This window comes from Perca fluviatilis, chromosome 3 (genome assembly GCF_010015445.1).
Source record: "Perca fluviatilis chromosome 3, GENO_Pfluv_1.0, whole genome shotgun sequence".
NCBI classification, from domain to species: Eukaryota; Metazoa; Chordata; class Actinopteri; order Perciformes; family Percidae; genus Perca; species Perca fluviatilis.
Window position 1 is genome coordinate 22944619 of NC_053114.1, and position 21072 is coordinate 22965690.

A 21072-nucleotide genomic window follows, 5' to 3' on the forward strand; every position below is an offset into this window, starting at 1 on the left:
AAACGTAGAACACTTTCATCAGTTTGGACATGTGAAAGGAAAGAGAGTGAAGGTGTACAGCAAAGTAAAGAAATTGATGCTAAAATAAGCTTAAGGACATAATAAAGAGTTCATTGAATATAATATAGCAGGGAATGAAAGTATGAGTTCAACAGTGATGGAGTCTCTAAGATACAAAGCATCAATACACTCATTGAGGAATAAGGGGGAGAAGATTTGGAGGCACGTCAGGGCGAATGTGGAAGATAAAAAAGAGAAAGGAGCTTCTGTGGACTTTACCTTGAAGCTTGAAGTGAAGAGCATGTGCATGTGAAAAGGACTGCAAGCCGTTCCGAAGGTGAGGGGAGGAGAGGGGAGGAGAGGGGAGGGGGAAGCAGTGGAGTGGGGACTGGAGGTTGAGCGCTCCACAAAACGAAGGAAGGCGGAGGAAGATGAGAGGCTGAATCACAGGGACAGAGAGCTGGAGTGTGTGAGAGGCTTTGTGCTTAATGTGTGCTTCTAAAGAGAATGAATGATGAGGACTACATTTCCACTTTCAGGATTTTTAACAGGATTTTACTTCCTCTAAGTCAGCACTTTCATACTGGATTGTTTTCCTGTTATCAAGCTCCGTCTGCAACCTCAACTGCTCTGTGGTCCATAATAGTGGAAATGCCGGTAAGAATATCCCATCATATATTTTTTTAAATGTGTAGGGGTATTACATCACAGCAGGTTTCCATATCAATATAACAAAAGGAGAAAACATTTCTGCATTTGTTAGTTTTTTTTAAAAGAAACTTATGTTTGAGCGTTTGATTGAAAATGTATGTCAGGCTGCACCCACGTGCAATAATTATTTTGCTTAGAACGCTTAACTCTTAGTGCTCTTGAATTATATTAATTTGAAATATACATTTTCAAAACTGACAAGTACTGTACATCTTTGGAGTGAAAGGTTTCTATATAATTGATTTTTCCTTGTTATTTTTAAATTAAGTGACAATGAGCAATGCTAGCCCAAGAGGCACATTTACACTGCAAAGACATCCCTGGGAATGTAACAGCTGAGGTGGGCGTGACGTCCATTAGCAGTGTGTAATTTAGACTGGAACACACATGCCCACATTATGTTTCGGGAATCAACTGAACATTCATCTTTTCAATTTTTTTATATTACAACCCGCAAGTTACTTTGTAATTATTTAGTGCATACAGGGTTTTAATAAAATACTTATTGGGTACCTATATGCAAGTACAAGAGAAGAAGACCAAAGGTTGTGACAGCGGGTTAAGAATGTAGTGTTTAAGAGGGATTAAATTACAATGCAACTATTTAATTACTGAGCAGCTATGTAATAATTATTGGGTACAATATTAATATTATTGGGTAACAAGACAGGAACAATGGGCTAAGAGTTTTGATACTGAAATGAATATATGTATAATCATTTATTTTAGAATTATGACTTACAAAACGTGACAAGAGTATTTATTATGGTTTTGAATGATTTTTTTGTTTGTTTTTTACATGGGAACAACATGACCTGGGACGATGGGTGACCCTTTACAGCTTTAACTATAAAATTCTTTACTTCTATAGGTTATGTTTTTAAAAACTACAGTAAAACTAAAGTTAGGAGGCAGATGCATAGCAAGGTTAAATGCTGCCAGAGAAAATGTATTCCCACAGTGGGCGAGACACTAACTCAGTGAAAGGTAACACAACAATAACAAGTAAGTAACACTTGTCATGTGTTTGCATCTGTGTTTGTGTGTGTATGAATGTGTTGCTTGGGCACTTCTCTGACAAACACAAACAAACGCAGAGAGAATGACAGGCTAGAACATGTGAAGAGAAAGTTGTCTTTCTGCTCATGTTCTGTGGCAGACAGCCTCAGGTGGATCTGAGCCAGCCTGTCCATCATTACTGTAAATTACCCTTCTGTGCATCAGGCGACCTGGCCTGAGAGCTCCGACCAAGCCCCCATTCTTCCTACACATGCCTGACCTGTCACTCAGGGACACAGGCTTGTCAAAGGTAATTCATTGCACGCATGAACAACCTACACCTAAACGCAGCTATTGCGGCACAATGGTCCCAAGAGAACGACAAACTGTGGTCTTCATGAAAGGGGATAAGTTCAATATGTGATCAAAAATGGCTAATGAAAGTTGGTTTGAGCTTGTGTGATTCGCATGGCTCTAGGGATATCAATGTTTATTCTAGTCGGTTGTTCAAAACTTCAGGAGGTCTGCAGTATTTGACTTAAAACAACCTGCTTTAATTCAATTAAAAGGGGCCAGTGTTGTTAGCCAATGACAATCAAGTAACGTGACTGCTTTGTCTGTGTCATTTTCTTCTCTTTACAAACCAACTTCCACCCAACTTGTTAAGTAATATCAGCCACCCTCCCGTTCCCAGGCCAGGGGTCTCATTTATAAAACTGTGCGTAGGATCCTTATTAAAAGTGTACGTATGCCCAAAAGCCAAAAATGTCGTATGGCAAAAAAAAAAAAATCAGATTTATAAAATCTAAAATAATAAAATATATATAATATATTAAAAAATCTGTAAGCAATGTTCCCTTTATAAATCACAGATTACCCACAAATGTGCATATGTGAATCAGCCTCTTATCCCGCCCTGTACACGCCCATTTTTAACCATAAATAGTCAATGCAAAGCTCCTCATGAGTGCTGATCAGTATGTTAATGACCCTGGCAGTTGTTCTTTCGTTACGCCGAATCATGACGACTGGCGGGGAAAAAGCAAAAAAACTTCTCAGACGCTGGTGAATTGCTGCAAACTGAATATAATTTCAGCCTGTTCTCGCATAGTGTAGGGAAACCTGATCTATAGACTACCTATATTAATAATACTGTCCAAAACGCCAGGCATTACAGCACTCAGGGACAGCTTCGATATACCAGACCTATATGATAAGATTTAACAGAACTACATATTATATCCTAACAAGCCTTAGTAATAAAGTTGAAGATTACAATATTTATATAAAACATTTAGCTGTCTGCCATTTCCCTCAGGAAACAGCCGGTTGCCCCCAGAGTGGTGAGGACCTGTATTTAGACCGGGATGGCATGGTTCCAGCAGGTTGCCCTCTCTATTGGACCCAATTCAGTACATAGATCCAAGAGCGCAGCTTTAGGAAATTTAAATCATCGTCATCGTCATGGTCCCTGAAGTCTCTTTCTCTCCTGATTCTTCCATTAGCGTCGTCCTCCTGCAGTGCCAGCAGTGCCATCATGCAACATTACGCACGGGCGTCACCGCAGTATTTATATGTTTACAACAATTTGTGATTGCTAACACTTTGCCAAAATCACAGCATGAACTGATAGTATCCCCCACCCCGAGATACAATTTGAAGACGAAAGTGTAATAGGCAAACACACTTTTCTTCATGCAGGTTTGGTCATGAACAGTATTAAAGTTCGGACCGATAACGAGGACATTAAGGGTAACAATTGCGCGAGAGCTTAAGGGCTGTATTTCCAGACTTTGACATTTGATGATATATGCACAGTATTAAAGACATATATTTAGTTATTTACACTGTGTTCTGCAGTTATCTAATGCTAAGGTATCTGATGCTATCCTGTATCCCATGCCGTTGGGCCATCTCCTCCTGCGCTCCGTAGCGGACTCTGTGAGTCCGCCGATTAAATATTAAGAACAAATTTTTATTTAAGATTTGTGTTGGATTTTACAAGGTGTTTATGGAACATTTATCACTCAGTACAAGCGCAAATAACACTGCTGGATTTATCTTCATGATAACGTGGATGATATTAGTAATCGTTTTTCCCACATTTACTTTCTGCAGTCTGACTTCAGTTCACCACCTCACCATCTGCGTCGCCAATTCCCATCGTCTCCAAAATGTGCGTATGCATGGGTCAGAGTTTGCTTGGAGGACCGCACATTCTATTTATATATATTTATATTTACATATTTTATATAAGAAGAGGAAATTATAATTCTACATAAATATGAAGAACACAGACATGGTTTTGCAGGCAAAACGCAATACAGTCGCTGCTTCCTAAAACAGGAGGAAAGCTGTTATCAAGCGTTATCAATCGAGTATTGATTCAGTAGGCGGTGCTTTTACACCAGTTGATCTCTAATCTCCTATTTAACCTGCTCCTGACCAGGATAGGTGTTCCCGGTAACAAGTGATCCACCGTCGTAGTACAGAAAACCCTGGGTTGAACCTGAAGTTACCTCGTTAATGCCAAATCTTACTTCGTAGTACAGGCCTCTGGTCGGGAGCAGGTTTTCTTCAATAAACCTTGAGTTTCAGGGTTGGTTTATTAACTGTGTTAGGCAGACTACAAAACTTTTTTTTTCTCAAAACATGGCATTTCCTTTTGTCAACGATCCCATTGATGAAGAAGCTGTATTACTTCGCAGGGTGTTAAACATACATTCGGAGATGATATTGAGGCCCCGACTATAGATGCATTTTCATTTCCAGATACTACTATCTGGAAATGAAACTTTTTGACTTTGACATCACTTTGACAGCGAATAACTTTACATCTGAAGCATTTAAAGACTTTTTTGTCCATTGTTAATTTCTAAAGAAACACGACAATGTATAAAAGGCTCCATTACCTTGTACCTCACGTTATGGCTCCGTTGCAGACGTTTTTGTAAAAATAGGCTAACGATTGTGTCATAACCACACAACTTACTGTCGCATAGTAGAGGAATTACCGTATAGTACAGGAGAAGCTCGCAGGCAGTTTTGACTTACATTAGCTGTTTAAGTTGAATTACTAATGTTAACTAGCATTTTAGTTAGCAATAATTAGCCTGTGTCTATGTTATCTCCTTACATATACCTACGCTCTCCATCTCTGCAAGATTGGGAATGATTAAGATTTCTCTTGGCACAGCTACCAGAAGACATACAACTTTCAGACAGGTTGCTCACGTCACATTTACGTTGTCTCTCTCAGTTGGAGGCTGCGCAGTTACGCTCAGCGCTCACCGGAAAAGTGCTTCTAATATCCTTCACTGGTCTCTGTCCAGAGCAACGGGGTCTGTTAGTCCAGTTTATATACTGTCTATGCTCCATTTATGCTGCCTTTTTATAGTGGTGGTGCACACGCTTGACGCTGAGTGAACCTACTCTGAGTTGATTGAACCAACTCAAATCAGCTGTTCTGGAACCGAAAACTCAAGGGTTTCCCATCTCAGGGTAAATCAACTCAGATCAGGGTTAGACTCAGGGTTAGACTCAGTTTGTTAAACCTCCTTTCTGAAATAGTCCTTGGTCCCTACAGGCTAAGCTACTGTTTCTTGATACGTTCCAACTACCCTACCCATGGCTCTCAGCCCCAAGACCATTTGTTCCTACTAAAGATGCAAATCTATAAAAAGACGTCACCAATATATTTTCATTTGAAAACAAAGTTTTTTAGCATATGTTACTCAAACAGAAGAAAACTTATTTATGCTGCTTAAACATTAAGGGCCCTATTTTAAGGATCTAAAACGCAAGTATCAAACGCCAAACGTAAGTAGCTTTGTGGGCGGATCTCGGTCGCTGCTGCTGGCCGGATAAATGACTCTTGCGACGCAAATCTAATATGGGTTGGTCTGAAGTAGCTACTACTACTATTACTTATAAGTGTGGTTTGGGCTTAACATGCAATAAACCAATCAGATCGTTATCTCACATTCCCTTTAAAAGCAGGCGCCATATGTTCCATGGCAGATTGCTATAATAATGGCGGATTTGCTGCGGTTCACAGCTGCGGAGACCGACGTTTGCTATTGATTTTTCTTTTTGACAAAATGTAAATAAAGAAATGTCACAAAAACATATTTTCCAATGTTTTGGGCTCACTCTCTCTGAATCACAAGGTTATGAATGCATGGTGATATTTTTGCAATGTAGTCACATTAGACCGAGATTACCTCACTATAGTCTCTTCTCTCCCGTGCTGCTGCTGGGGCATTTGGGTCAAGTGGCATTGGCACATGCATTTCAACATCACATCTCCTTAAGTCCTCTAATATTTCCTCATTTATATCATCAACACATCCATGATCATACAAATGTTGTGCAAAACAAGGTCATATTTTTCCTTGTATGTATGTATGGTTTGCAAAAATGGGAACTGCTGGGTCCGTGAGATGAAAGAAGCAAAGTGTATGCGCGGTGTGCAAACTCTACATTACGGCCAAGCATGCGCCCTTAAAATAGCATCTGAATAACGTGCCACTGACTTTAGACTAGGTTTTTCCTGCTCTGTGGCGGAATTGTTTTCTGAAACTCCTCCTCTTTTTGATGGGAGCGCAAGTTCATTCCCTAATTTACCGACGTGAGTCTGTGGAGGGAAAAGTCCGCTGTGCGTCGGGTGCAAAATAGGAATGATACATGCGTCGGTGTACAAAGGCAATTGAGGGTGCAAGATAGGGCCCTAAGTGTTTGAAGTGATGTTAGTTTCTTGGTACTGTATCTTGAAAATCAAAATTGTGGCGGAAATGGAAATGGAATGTTACATTACACTGTATTTATTTAGCTGACGCTTTTATCCAAAGCGACTTACAATAAGTGCATTAAATCACTAGATACAACCTAAACATTGCAAAATCACACAAGTACAGCTAAAGCAAACATGTTGAACTGTGCTCCATTTAGAAACAATAAGAGATAGAGATCTCTCTATTTGTACTGATCGTAAAGATGTTGGGTTCTCTCTATTTGTACTGATCGTAAACCTGTGTGTGCGTGTGCTCTTTGCTCTCAGCTGCTTGTCTCACAACGCCTGAGGTCTTGCCACAGGGAAGACTTCCGCCTGTCATCTTCACTCAAGGTAAAGGCGGAAAGCCCCTTAATAAGGTTCATCCTCTATACTCCCAAAAATATATTCTTTTTTTACCACTAGTTAAATTAAAAATACAAAATTGCTCTGTTATGACATGAAAACTATTGCCTAAAGCTTTTTTTTAAATGCCACCCATTTTACAAGCCAGTGTATGTGTTTAAACATTTTTTACTTTTTAACATCCCCATTTTTGCTGCATGTAACCTATGTATTTGAATGACTCACAATCTACTCATAAAAATATAAAGCAGAGTTAAAGGCTACACTATGATTCATTTAGTATTTTAAAGGGAAGGATTATCACACAATTCTTTCATAATGTTAACACTTTAACACTCTCTTGTAAATCCTGGCCTTGATCAACTGAGTTTCGAAATTGTACCATTGTTGCTGGAGCTGAGTATTACTGTCCAAGTATGAAGTGAATACCAAGGATTTTCTCAAAATCTGACTTTCACCAAACAGAACAATATAGGATGATTCTGTTAAACCCAGGTAATAAAAAAAAAGAATCCTGCTCCTCTGGCACCACCTACAGCCTGTAGTGCGATTTGCAAAAATCCACTGCTCCCTGTTCAGATGCACCAATCAGGGCGGGCGGGGAGGGGGGGGTCTCTAACTGCGTGTCAATCACTGCTCATGCACACGCATTCATTCCCTTATGGGGGGAGGGGCTTAGAAGACCGTTGTTGGGCTTTATCGGAAAGGGGGGAGGGACTGAGAAGTTGTCGATGTTCACATTTTTTGGCTAAGTCCTGGATCTTCACAATCTACAGCACCTTTAATTGTTGGTTTAAGACACAGCCAACAAAAATAGCAAACTCCTTTCTTAACCCTAATCTTGTTTGGGGTGCTGAGATAGTGTGGTAGCGATACTTTGATACTTACAAGCTACTTTATTGGTATCAACTCCTTTAAAAAAATATCGATAACAAAATTATATTAAACAAAAAATGGGTAGCTGCATCGCATCCAAATGTTTTAATCGCTTTTGTATAATGTTTGTGCCAAAACAGCCCTGAAGTGGCCGCCTGGGTAACTCACCTGGTAGAGCAGGCGCCCATATATAGAGGTTTACTCCTTGACACAGCGGCCGCAGGTTCGACTCCGCCCTGTGGCCCTTTGCTGCATGTCATTGCCCCTTTCTCTCCCCTTTCATGTCTTCAGCTGTCCTATACAAATAAACAGCTAAAATGCCCACAAAAAAAAAATAAAACAGCACTGCAGCTGGCCCATGTCACCTGACTGTGGAAACCTATGTGACAGCACCATGATAAAGAGAGCAAAGAAACAACAGCGGAGAAAAGAAGTGTGGAGAAAAGAAAGGCAGAAAGGAAACTTAGCGTGTTGTGGTGCTAATTTTCACCTGTAGATAAAAATACAGCAAGATGCACTATTTGTGACACTTTGAAAGTCATAAGGAGAATGTAAAAAGTGTACTTGCTTTTTTCATGTAGGTTTAGAAGATTAGAAAATCTTCAGGAACAATCAAAATGAAGTAAATAAAAATGTAAACCTCGTTCTGTTTTGATTTCTGAAAAATGTCAGATTGTACTCTATTAATGAGGTCATTTTTTATGAACCGAAGCCTGGCTGAATATGTAGTGGAAGTCACTCTGGAAAAACTCATGGCCTATATTCTAATTATTAGGTTTATTTTATTATTAATCAAAGTATTTCTACCAAGCCAACAGTATACAACAGTATAAAGGCTACAAATAATGGTATCAATGGTATCAATCAGACAATTGTGTAGCCATTTGGCACACTCTTTTTGCCCAAGCTGTATTCTCACGGGAGGCACAAATACAGCTCATTCATTCATTCATACAAATGAATGCTATGTGCCATGTCCAAGACCATACATTGTTTAAAGTGGGCGAGCTGAATGCAGATTCATTCACTCACAAAAACATTGCCTCTGAACATAATTTGGTGCTACATACATGTAATTTCTAGGAGACATGTGTGACATGGAAGTGTCAGGTTGTAGGCTTGGATCCAAGTACAGGAAGGTGAGGAGTGAGAAGCAGTTTGAATAAATAACAATTTAATAAAAACACAAAGAGACTTACAAATGTGTAAGCAGGAGAAAATAATTTAAAAGAAACAGGAACAAGGAAGGAAAGGTGAAAAATCCAGGAGCACAAAACAGTAACACACATGACAGAACCCTACACAAAAGACAGCCGATAAACCAACGACAGACACCGAAAGCATACAGACTAAATACACAAGTAAACAAGGGTGAAACATGGGACAGGTGACACAAGGGCTGGGGAACAGGTGAAGGTCATCAGAGCGGGGCAGACAATCCCAAAGGCGGGAAAACAAAAGACAGGCAGTAAAACAAGACATGACATGGGAGAAACCATAGACAGTATATAAACTGGATCAACAGATCCCGTTGCTCTGGACAGAGACCAGTGAAGGATATTAGAAGCACTTTTCCGGTGAGCGCTGAGCGTTACTGCGCAGCCTCCAACTGAGAGAGACGATGTAAATGTGACGTGAGCAACCTGTCTGAAAGTTGTAAGTCTTCTGGTAGCTGTGGCAAGAGAAATCTCAATCATTCCAAATCTTGCAGAGACGGAGAGCGTAGGTATATGTAAGGAGATAACAGTGGCACAGGCTAATTATTGCTAACTAAAATGCTAGTTAACATTAGTAATTCAACTTAAACAGCTAATGTAAGTCAAAACTGCCTGCGAGCTTCTCCTGTACTATACGGTAATTCCTCTACTATGCGACAGTAAGTTGCGTGGTTATGACACAATCGTTAGCCTATTTTCGTGTTTCTTTAGAAATAAACAATGGACAATGGTCTTTAAACGCTTCAGATGTAAAGTTATTCGCTGTCAAAGTGACGTCAAAATGAATGTCAGTTAATGGAATGCTAACGTCGGGTGATCGTTTGGTAGCATCAAAATGGCGCCATGAAAAGTTCGAGTTCTGAAGCAAAGCTTACCCCCTTGGGAGAAATACGGAGACTACAAAATAAAACTGGAAACAAAGCATGAAAGAAACACAAGGAAAAACACAGAAGACAGAAAACATGAAAAGTGAACCAACAAGGAAACAGAAACCTACAATTGTGACAAGAAGAGACAGACTCAGATAGAAATCAGGACTAAATAGAACTCGAACAAAGGAGAACCAGATTCAGGAAAACTGAACTGCTGAGAAACCTGAAACCAGGGCTGGCGCTAGATGTTTAGGGGCCCTAAGAAGGATTTGGTTTGGAGGCCCCATTCATTGTAACGTGTTGCCACTTTACCTTGGACTGAACCAACTTGTGTATTGCAAATATTAGATTAAGCACACATAATGTAAAATGTAAAAAAACAAACAATTGTGAGACCGATTAGAAGCAACACTATCTTTAAGTAAATACAATATTTGTTTATTACCTCCTAACCCTATTAATGGTCATTTTCAAGGCCTTTTGGTTGGATCTGGTTAAAGTTTGATGCATATCTCAGTGTTATGTTCTCATTGGAAATGACTGAATCCTTTTCTTTCCGAAAATGTGCTGTCATGTCTGAGTCAGAATAAAACCATAAGGAACATTAACGTAAAATAGTATACCTATCTGAACGACAAAAAGCCTTGACTTTAACAGCTAGATGAAGCCAACAGCGTTACATATTCTATGTCCTAAAAGGGCTTTTGTAGTTACTTGGGGGTACATTTTTTGGCACTGTTTATTAGTGTTTGATTAAAAATATGAACAATTTCAACTTTGTGTATGCATTTTATTTTCCATGCTGCTAACACGATAACAGCGATAATTCCCATGTGTTACCATCAGTGTCTTTGAATTTAATTTTTAGAAGGAAGACTGAAATTTAAAGTAATCAAGCTACAGTATGTAAACGTGTTGTGGGGCAGACAGGCTTTCCAGTCCTTTCATATGCAATTCATCTTAAGTCGTCATTACATCCTGAACAATATGCTGGTCATAGACCGCACACCCACAAATGTTCATTATTCTGCTGTACAAGAACCTCTCATTATTCTGAGGCTTATTCACTGCTGATAACTGTTAAAGAATTTCAGGTCTTACAGCTGTGATGTTTCGTTGACTGTTCCAACACCCAAAGCCAGAGTGAGAACATGGGATTTGGTTTGGTTTTGCTCTGGTCTGAATATGTCCATTCCTGTTACCCTTTGTTTTCTTGGATGTGTATACCTTCTTGCTCTCCAGCCCAGTGAGCAGCATAAATGACTGAAAGACTTGTGTATTGAGTTGTCAGTGGAGAAAGACATTTGGCACTGAACTTTCTCTGCAAGGGCACTGACAGCATCGAACAAGAACCACATGTAACCACAATACAGTAGAAAAATCACTGACCGTACTCTGTTAAGAAATCTTCGATAAAAGACTAGCATTCATATGCCTGTTTTTTTGCACCAAAGCCTATATACTGTATATATGTACCATCTAAAAAGATTCAGCTGTTTATCTAAAACATTAGGGTAAACTGCACCATAAACACACCACCTTAAAACATTGCACGTACCCTAGTGTTTTTAAGTCTTTAAGTCTTTACTGCTCCACAACCTCCCTACATTATTGGATTATGTGCTTGGCTGATACCTAACACAACATTACCATAAAACAAGGAATAAAAGGTATTTTTTTTGAGCGACGATCAATTCACGATTAGCAACATATTGAATAGCAGTAAGCTTCGTAATCATTTACAACATAGTTGCTCCAAATGAATGACTACCTTGAAGGGACATGGTTTTGCTAGCTGAAAGCCAATGCTAAAAGCGATTAATATGAATGAATATAAATACCCTACATGCTACAGTTGCAACACATTGCAGAGGGCAAGTCAAAGTGTTAACTGTTATTAACTCCCGTTAAAAACTAAATGGGCTGACATGTTCTACCCTGAAACGCCATGCCGTTAAATGTTTGCATTTAGAGAAATTACAATTTAAAGATTTTCAGCAACAGGACAATATTCAGAGAATCTTTAACTTTTTATTGATTGATGATGTACAGTAGGACATTTTTGCCTCTTTCAGCAATCACTACCTGACAGCAAATTAGAAAGATTTGCACAAACCAAACCAATGGGTACAATTACTTAAAAAAGACTTAATGCATTTGCTTTTGTACAGTAAGTGTGCTCAGGTAAAACATTTTACTTGCAATATCCTTCGCGATGGAGTGGGTGTGAACACTGCTGTGTGACAAGATAGACTGATGGTTGATGGGAATGTTGATTTGTTTTTAAGTGAGAGAAAGTTGAGCCATAAAACTATGGCTGACTGTACTTGATTTGCAGATAATTACATACTTTATGCTTAACCAGGTTTGATTGTTATTTGGACAGACAATTTAACTGCATCCATATATTTTTCATTTTCATTTTCATCAGTATAGTGTCCCAGTCCAGGACATGGTTTCCTGAGGGGCCCTGCAACCTACACATTTCGAGGGGTATAACCGGTCTATCCTGGGCCATGACTGCTCTGCTTCCCAACATCACTGTTCCCGGAAGTACAGCAGTTCTGCTGCCGACTACAGACAGTCTGTTTAACCTGACTGCAGCTGCTCAGGCAGGACTCGGTTCAGGCCAGTCACTGGCCCCTCTGTGCACCCTGTGTTGCTGTGGATTTCTAAATCGTACTTTGGCAGTGGTGTTCATGGTCAGCCTGGCATTTGCCATCGTGGTTGGAAATGTGATCACCCTTACTGTCTTTGTGCAAACAAGACAGTCCCGAACACCACAGGGATACCTGAAAGGTAAATGTTGTTTAATGTCTAACCACTCAATGCTCAAAGCAAATGTGTTATTTCAGAAAGTTATTCAAACTAGCCAAGTGTAAATCAGTGTTGATATAGTTATGCATTCTACAATACAAATTCACAGGGAAGGTTCTTTCCGGCAGAAATTCAATATTCATACTGAACCTAAAAAAATTGCAAAATGTTTTCATATTTCTATCAAAATCAATATTGTTAAAGAAGAATTTATCAACCTGCCAACACCAAAGACCTTCTAATTACATAGATCTAAGAAGTTCTTAGTAATTTATTGTAGTACATTTATAATTGAAATGGTGCATTGATTAGAAATGATTCTAATTTAATTTTTTTTTATCAAAACACTAGGTGATTTAATACAGCAATAAATGAAAGGAAAAATTTATTTACATGGCCCTTTTCCATTTCATAGTGAAATTTTAACTAAAATAGCTGGAAGTGTATTACCAAGATAACAGCCCCTGTGTCCCCTTAGCCCTCTTCTTCTTGTCTCTTTCTGACAGTGTCTCTGGCCATAGCAGACATGATGGTCGGTGTCCTCGTGGTCCCTTTCTCCGTCTACACTGAGATTTCTCTGATGGTGACCAGCTCACCTCCCATTTGGTACCAGGGTAGTTCTACTTCCCCAGCCACCTCCACTTCTTTCGGGGGACTGGTGAGTCCTTGGCAGCCCTGCATGCTGATTGGCCCTGTGTTTGCTGGATGCACCTTTGTCTCCATCAGCACCATCTTCCTCATGACACTGGAGCGAAGCGTGGCCATCCTGTGGCCACTCCACAAGGACGCCTTGGTGACCCGGAGACGAACTCTGCTTCTCATCCTGCTCTCCTGGGCTGCCAGCTTCCTGCTGGCTCTTGCACCCCTCATCTTCAGCAGCAACTTCACTTTGGAGTACAATGAGTGCAGTCGTATGTGTAACTACTCCCCACTATTGTTCGGAAGCCAGCTGCCACCTGATGCCAACATTTTGCTGTTATTCCCAGCATTTGACTTCACACTGCTTGGTGGCACATTAGCAGTAAACATTGTGTCTTTCACTAGCATCCGACAGTACTCCCGAAAACGCAAACTGCTCTCAGAGGGGAGTCTGAGTGACGCAGGGGGAGGAGGGGCAGGGTGCTCTCACAGGCCCTCCTTTTCAGACATCAAAGCTGCCAAGACAATTGGCATACTTACATTCGCCTTCACAGCATCCTTCTCTCCCATAGCAGTGTTTGTGCTCGGAAACGTGGTGGGATACACCTGGTGTAACTTTTCCTTTTTTGCCTTCTGGATCCTGACAGGAAACAGTTGCTGTAATGTAATTATCTACAGTGTTAGGGACCATCGCTTCAGGAAGGGTGTGAGCCTGCTCTTTCAGCGAGACAACTCCCTTCCACATGGCGAGAAGTCCTGAGGGACAATCTGGCCTATCAGCACCTCTAAAGCTCACTGATCAACGCTTTCTATGTTACATGAGGTTGTGTGCCGCACTATTTCTTGGCTGTAAAACTACAACTTTTCGTTTTAGGTTGACTTGTTAACACTTGGGTTTTTGTACAGATTAAACAAACAGGATGTACTGTGCTAATTAATGAGTTTTAGATGTTGGTAGGTTGTTGGTAGGCATATTCTGTTACCTTTAAACAGAGCCAGGCTAGCTTGACCCTGTTTCCAGTTATCATTCACAGTATCATCGTTCACAGTACATCCATGTGAGTGATATCAATCTTCTCATTTAACTCTTGGCAAGAAAGTACATTTCCCAAACTGTCAAACTATTCCTTTAATTCAAATGTAAACAAATGTAAACTTTTTTTGTAAAGAGATTTACAAAAAAAGGTCATTCAAACATAAAACAAATGCAATTCTTTGCTACTGAGCAGTCCGATCGCACCAATTCACGTGAATTCAGTCAATCACCATGAAATTGGTGTGACTTGCAATTTTGACCAATCACCGCAACTTTTCCGCAAATTTTACCAATAACCAGAGTTTCCCGCGACTCCAACCAATCACAGCAGTCCAAAGTGTCAGACTTTGTATCAGTATGTGACTCTGAGAGCCAATGACCAAGCGGGAGTGAGAACGGGTTGACGTCACACGTACGTCACCAAATTAATTTCCTTGTTTCTGATATGAAGACGAGACGTGTGTGACTCGAACATCTCACATTTACCAACAATACATACAGCGAAAGACCACGCAAAATATTTCAGACCGTCCTACCAACCTGTATACATTTTAACATCAATGTACGCTGTAAAGGTTTTTCACTTTAAAGTCGCTGAAAGCTGCTGCAATTTCAATCCTGTCGGCTCTCTGCATCGGGTGGGGCTGCTCAGTTTCCCCCGCGACTGACGCGCGCACACCGTGCAGATCCACCTGGCCGTGCGACGCTTCTGTCGCACCACACTCCACTTTATTCCAATGGGTGACGTCACGCAAAGCATCCCGGGGAAGGCGGGGCTGCATTTGAAAAAATGCGCGTCAAAAAGCTGGCTGATGCTCATCTTTATGCAAATTAATCCATTGAACGCGACGCGACTATCCAATGAAAGCACAAGGTTGTAGGTCCTTTGTTGTACCACAACGGTGCCTGTGAAACTTTGGTTCCGCTTACAAGACAATTTATTGTTTTAACGATCTCTTCCATGACCACCTAGTAGTCCAGAAAACAAACGAAACTAGGATTTGTAGAAAGATATTGAGTGTTGGTGTTTCTGATGAGGATTTGAGATTGCATTGAGTAATAAAACAAGATTTCGAAATGGCTTGCAATGTTTGTATAGGCTATTAATATTTTCTTATACTGTTAAATGCATTCCTAAAATGGTTGTACATTTGTGAGAAACACTTAACACTTAAGTTAAAACAAACTGACTATGAGCCGCAAACTGACATTTTAAATGAAACACCCAAACACGTCTGAACGAGGGGAGGCATCGCGACACCACACTTCAGTCGTGTCGCAAAAGTGGATCCACAGCGACACACAAACACACATGGTGGATGTAGGAAAAAATGCTGTTTTATGCTTCTGCGTTGAATCGACAGCGTTCCCCCGCAGACCCCTCTGCGTCACTGCGAACCCCTCTCCGAGCCCTAAAGGCTGTTTTAGGCTACAGGATGACCTAAATTGAGGACAGCAATTAACTAACAATGTAAAGATCAACAAGCCACTGACACATATGTTCAAATTTGATTCATTCAATAAATTATAATTTTTTGTCTTAAATACACCAGCCATTTTCATATTATACCAACATTTGCAGCATCCTGAGCCTTTTTGGTAAGGTTACTAGGAAAACTCAGCCCAGAGTAATTTGAATCTCCGCAAAACAAGTTTCGTTTTTATTTTTAAAGAACTATACAAAAAAAAAATTACCCCTCTCTCCCCTTTTTTTTAAAAGGCCGCGAAATCTTAGAGGTACTGACTGAGAATTGTAAATGGAAGCCAAATTTAAAATCTTCCATCCACATGTTCTTTTGACAATTTGTCGCCTTCCTCTATCGTCAAACCTCTTTTCAATAACGTCAGGCACCAAACCTACAGCAGCACTGACAATATCCACACTGTTACTGTTTTTTTGTCAGTGGTGGGTTTGTCACCTATCATTTACAAGGGGTGTTGTTTGTGTGTTTAGAAATCTTGGCACTGCTCCTCTTAGGAATAATGTGGATTACAAATGTTTCAGGTAAACGGAACAGTTGATAGCATAGCATCTATTTTTAATCTATTTTGATAACAATCTGCCTCAAGCATTTATGAAATGCAGTTTATCAGTTAGTATGAGAGCCATTTGCATTGTGCCATATGTCAGACAATGTTAATTTTTATTTTAGCATTTTATTATATTGGTTATTTTTGTCTAAGCAAATATGAATGAAAAAATGATCTGTATATTTATTAAATCAGTATAGACTAAATAAATAGGATTGCGAACCACAGAGATTTATTATAAAGAGCATTATGAATATAGCAGATCCTCATACTATGCCAGCCTATCTTTTCAGGGCATAATGTCTACTTGTAACATAAAATAATCTCACCAGTGTGTGAGTTATAAGTCTTGTGTATGGTTTTGAATTCTGTATTGTACAATAATAATAGATATAAATGAGATTGAAGAGCATTTTGCAGCATAAAATGACTATATTTTCATTTATGATAAAATTCTTGCATTGTTGTGTGTAATTCTGTTATAAATTACAGGCCTTTGATATGGTAACAATTCAGCAAGAGAATCAACAAAAAACGGAAAACTAATAAACACAATTAAGAGGTGTTTATTATTCCAATAGTTCAATCGACATGATAGTAAAAGACAAAAAGATTTTGTCCTGTTTACCCTGAAGTGCCCATTAAAGGAATAGTTTCAAGTTGACCCACTAACACACATCAGGGAATTTAATGGTCAACAAAAAGAAATCAAATATGTTAACATGTCATGCGCAAACTGAATAAATGAATATCTTACATGTACAAACTTTCCAGCAAAAACTGTCATTATTTTTCTAGTTTAAAAAACTGTCACAAACATGGAAAAGTATGAAATCTACAGCGCCTAATCATAGGTTCAATGTAAGAAAACATGATAATTATTGTGCTTATATTGAATCACTGTACAGAGTTGTATCAGTAGTGCATAATTAATCAGTGGGGATTGCATCAGATTTGGTAATAATAAATGTGTTTGGGAACATTTCATTTGTGAGTTTAATGAGGTTCAGTGTGACAGTAATGCACTCAGCTCACTGCTGTAATATTCACAACCTCAGCAGTTACACAAGCTGCTGGAAAACTACCTCAGCATTGCTTGCTCTGGCTTGATCCTATTAGGATCACATTTGCCAGGTCATGTAATGTGGAGAAGGAGCTACAGTAACACCACAGGATACATGGAGCCCCATCATGAGGGAATCTTTGATAGTGTGCAAGTAAGAAAGCAGTGTATTACGGCTAACGGCAATCACAGAAAGTTTAATGATCCGTCGGGGAACAGACCATATACACACTGGCACCTGCATCGGGCCGAAATCGAGCTGCAACGGCAGTCATCCGTCTCCGGTTTGCCCTGGAGATGCCGCCCTTCACCCCTATCCCCATCGGCGAACCCTCCAGCGGCAGGCAGTAATGTTACAGCAAACCCCTTTCACCCAGTGCTGAAAAAATCTAAGAGGGAACACATATATGTGAAATATATTGTGATACTGTGGTTTTAGCTGCTGGCCAATGTTAGCTTGCTTGCTCGCTAGCTACCACTAGAATCTAAGTAATTATGTGGGAAACACTGCGGCTATTTCATTAATGTAAATAAAACTTGAATGCATTACCTCGTCTGTGAACAGATACATTTTAATCGGCAATGGTGGTTAATAATGAAGACAACAACTCCCATGATCCTACGCAACTTTACAATGTCATCAAAAGTCTGTGTTTACATTCGATTTAGAGACCCCTAGTGGCAGAAAATTACATACGTTTAAGCCTAAAGACAGAAGAAATGATCTTGAAACCTAGTGACCCAAATTGTAATTTGATAGATAGCAGGGGGGAAGACAGATAATGAAAGAGAGAGACTAAATCATGGATCCTTATATGGATGTATGTGACCAATAAGCTTATGTGTCACTTATACACCATATTATTGCATATTCATCTGAACAGCCTGGTGTGTATTTACAGTTCAGACTCACTGATGAATCATTACATTACATTACATCTGTACATTAACAGTCCTATGAATTATATTCTTTGTGCCTGGTGTTACATCTTTGGAGGCTACTGGTTGACAACATTGCTCACTGTCCAAAGGTTTTCATATACATGTGGTAGTAGACTTACTCACAAAACATGGAAAATTTGCTGCAAGGAGGTGGTAACTTTCCAAGATATATCTTGCTGTAAACTGACACCATGCACATCTTGGGATTTGTGCATTAAAATCCCTTTGTAGTTTTTGTTAACTTAAACTTATTGTTATTTATATTTTGTTACTGACACACTATTAAGCATGTTTTAAGCAGCCATTAAAATTACAAAGATGATGAGACATCTACTGTTGTGTTTGTGAAGTTCCTTCACTGGCGCCTATCTTCCATTTCTGAATATAAACGGCATAATAATATAGTATGATGTAAACAGTTTGAAGTTATGCTGTTTGTCTGCCTGTCATCTGGTTCTACCTCATGCATCATTCATCTGGATTCATTTCCCATATTGCACCAGTTTTTATATCTTAACATTGGCTCTTTATTAAATTCAGAATTCACTTTAAAGTCCTTGTTATCACTCCCTGAGCTCTGAATGGTTGGATTCATAGTTACATTACTATATCTAGTATGACCAGTAACATTGCTCACTGTCCAAAGGTTTTCATATACATACATACAAAACATGGAAAATTTGCTGCAAGGAGGTGGTAAATTTCCAAGATATATCTTGCTGTAAACTGACACCATGCACATCTTGGGATTTGTGCATCAAAATCCCTTTGTAGTTATTGTTAACTTAAACTTATTGTTATTTATATTTTGTTACTGACACACTATTAAGCATGTTTTAAGCAGCCATTAAAATTACAAAGGTATAAGGTCCTATGAACAGGGCTTGTTGGATGTATCTCCCTCCAGGCCCAAATCATAGGTGATTGCACATTTTTAATATTCTTGCATCAACCGGATCTCCTAGATAGACACGGTGGCTCATTCTATAGGTAGGGCTCCTAAGTATGGGTTAAATGCAGAGGATACGTTCCTCGTATGTGTACATAGCACTGTCCCCTCAATCATTTAGAGTTCATCTAAGAAGGAGGCACCTGAGACAGGTAAAGACTAATTTGCAAGTAAACAAAAGCCAGGATGATGGTTATTTGTTATTCAGAATCATTTAAATGTAGTCAAATGTCTGGGGATAGTGTGCTTGTGCTCAACCTTAGTCTTTAGTCTTGAAGAGACCAGCTGTTTGTGTGGCACATACAAATTTAGTGAAAATAGTTTAAGGTAGAAGTGCATAAATAAACATCCCTCTTTCATGTGATTTTCAGGCTAAGAGTAGGGCAGCTTTATTTTCTAGATTAGACAGACTCTGTATCTCTATTGTTTCACCACAACACAACCACACAGACACACGCACAATAGTGCTGCCAGCAAGAGACATTGTAGACGTAGACAATAGGTCAGAGCACTTTGGAGCCTCAGCAAGGTTATGCTTTGTTGTCTGTCCTATTTCTTTTTGGTCCTCCCTCGTTTCATTGTCCTAATTAATTTTTAATTGTCTCTCTAAGCTCTTAAGACAAGAGATGTGTGTCAGAACCGATAAAGCACAGAGACCACCTGTGGCTGGTATCTGTTTTTGGCTCAGCAGAGGAAAGGGCAAAGGCAGAGATGGCTGAGAGCGGTGATAGGGCAGGGTGGGTTTGTGAGCAATGTTGCTCTTTTTCTCCACAGGGGAAACAACAAGCCACATCCGCCCCAGGTTAGCAGGAGTCAAAATAATCTGTAAAATGATTCTGAACAACCAGGAATACCGTTGTCTCTTTATCTTCTTCATCCCATCCATGCTCTAGACAATGTAGTTCTTCCTCTGACAATTAAAGAAAAGTGTGAGGGATATTTATATTGGTCAAGAGATGTGTGCACTTTGTTTTACTATAGGTATGCTGAGGGTTTTTTTATAATGAAAGAATATGACACTCGTCTGTTAAGAGAAACTGCATTTAAAATGGTGTGGCCTCATGACATATAGACTAAACCCAAAGTGTTTACTTTCAGGATGTTAAAATATAAATAAAAAGGAAGAATTATGTTGTACAGTAATTTATCTAAAAAGCACAGAGCTTTTTGTGCTCAGTTGAGATCTGGTATTTTACCAGTCAATGTTGAAAACATTTGTGTGTCTGAAAGTCTGAAAAAAGAAAATCTAAATGATATAGAATGAGTTTAATTTAGTTTTCTTCTCATTTTTACTGGGAAGCAAGCAACATTTTGTTTAGTTAGATGAAATTGAGTTTTTAAACATGGATGATGCATGTAGACTGAGTTGGCTATTCCCATACAAAACATTTAAAGCAATAGTTCAACATTTTGGGAAATACACTTATTCGTTATCTGGCGGAGAGAAGAGAAGATTGATAACACTCTTACATGACGGTGGTATTAATCTTCTCATCTAATACCAAGTCTCCAAGAAAGCTAGTAAGCATTATTCCCAAAACCACTTGGAGAAAGCGTCAGTGATGAGGGGAAAAGCCCTATATCTTTACTTCAGGCTTGTAAGGCTGCTTTAATAAAGTTACAGTGCAGTATTAGGTTTCCAAAATTCAACAAAGGAAAAACAGTAAAAGTGCAGCAGAGAATCCAATCAATCAAAGGCAACAGCAGAATCTTTTAAAACACGGATATAAAAACTACCTAGAATATAACAAAATGTATTGTCCAGCCAAGCAGGAAAATTGTC

The 21072-nt window shown here is 39.3% G+C and overlaps 1 protein-coding gene across 3 annotated transcripts; it reads left to right on the forward strand.

Annotated features, from left to right (window-relative positions):
* Nucleotides 1–425: 425 nt before the first annotated feature.
* Nucleotides 426–15785, forward strand: LOC120555841 (trace amine-associated receptor 13c-like). Of its 3 annotated transcripts, none has more exons than XM_039794977.1 (4): nucleotides 426–657; nucleotides 6770–6835; nucleotides 12244–12611; nucleotides 13136–15785. In XM_039794977.1, exons 3-4 carry the CDS (start codon nucleotides 12329–12331, stop codon nucleotides 14026–14028), a joined length of 1176 nt encoding a protein of 391 aa, XP_039650911.1. In that variant the 5' UTR covers nucleotides 426–657; nucleotides 6770–6835; nucleotides 12244–12328; the 3' UTR covers nucleotides 14029–15785. The 3 variants fall into 3 exon arrangements, with proteins under 3 accessions (XP_039650911.1, XP_039650912.1, XP_039650913.1); XM_039794979.1 differs by having other exon boundaries at nucleotides 563–657; nucleotides 12249–12611; XM_039794978.1 differs by lacking the exon at nucleotides 6770–6835.
* Nucleotides 15786–21072: the final 5287 nt, after the last annotated feature.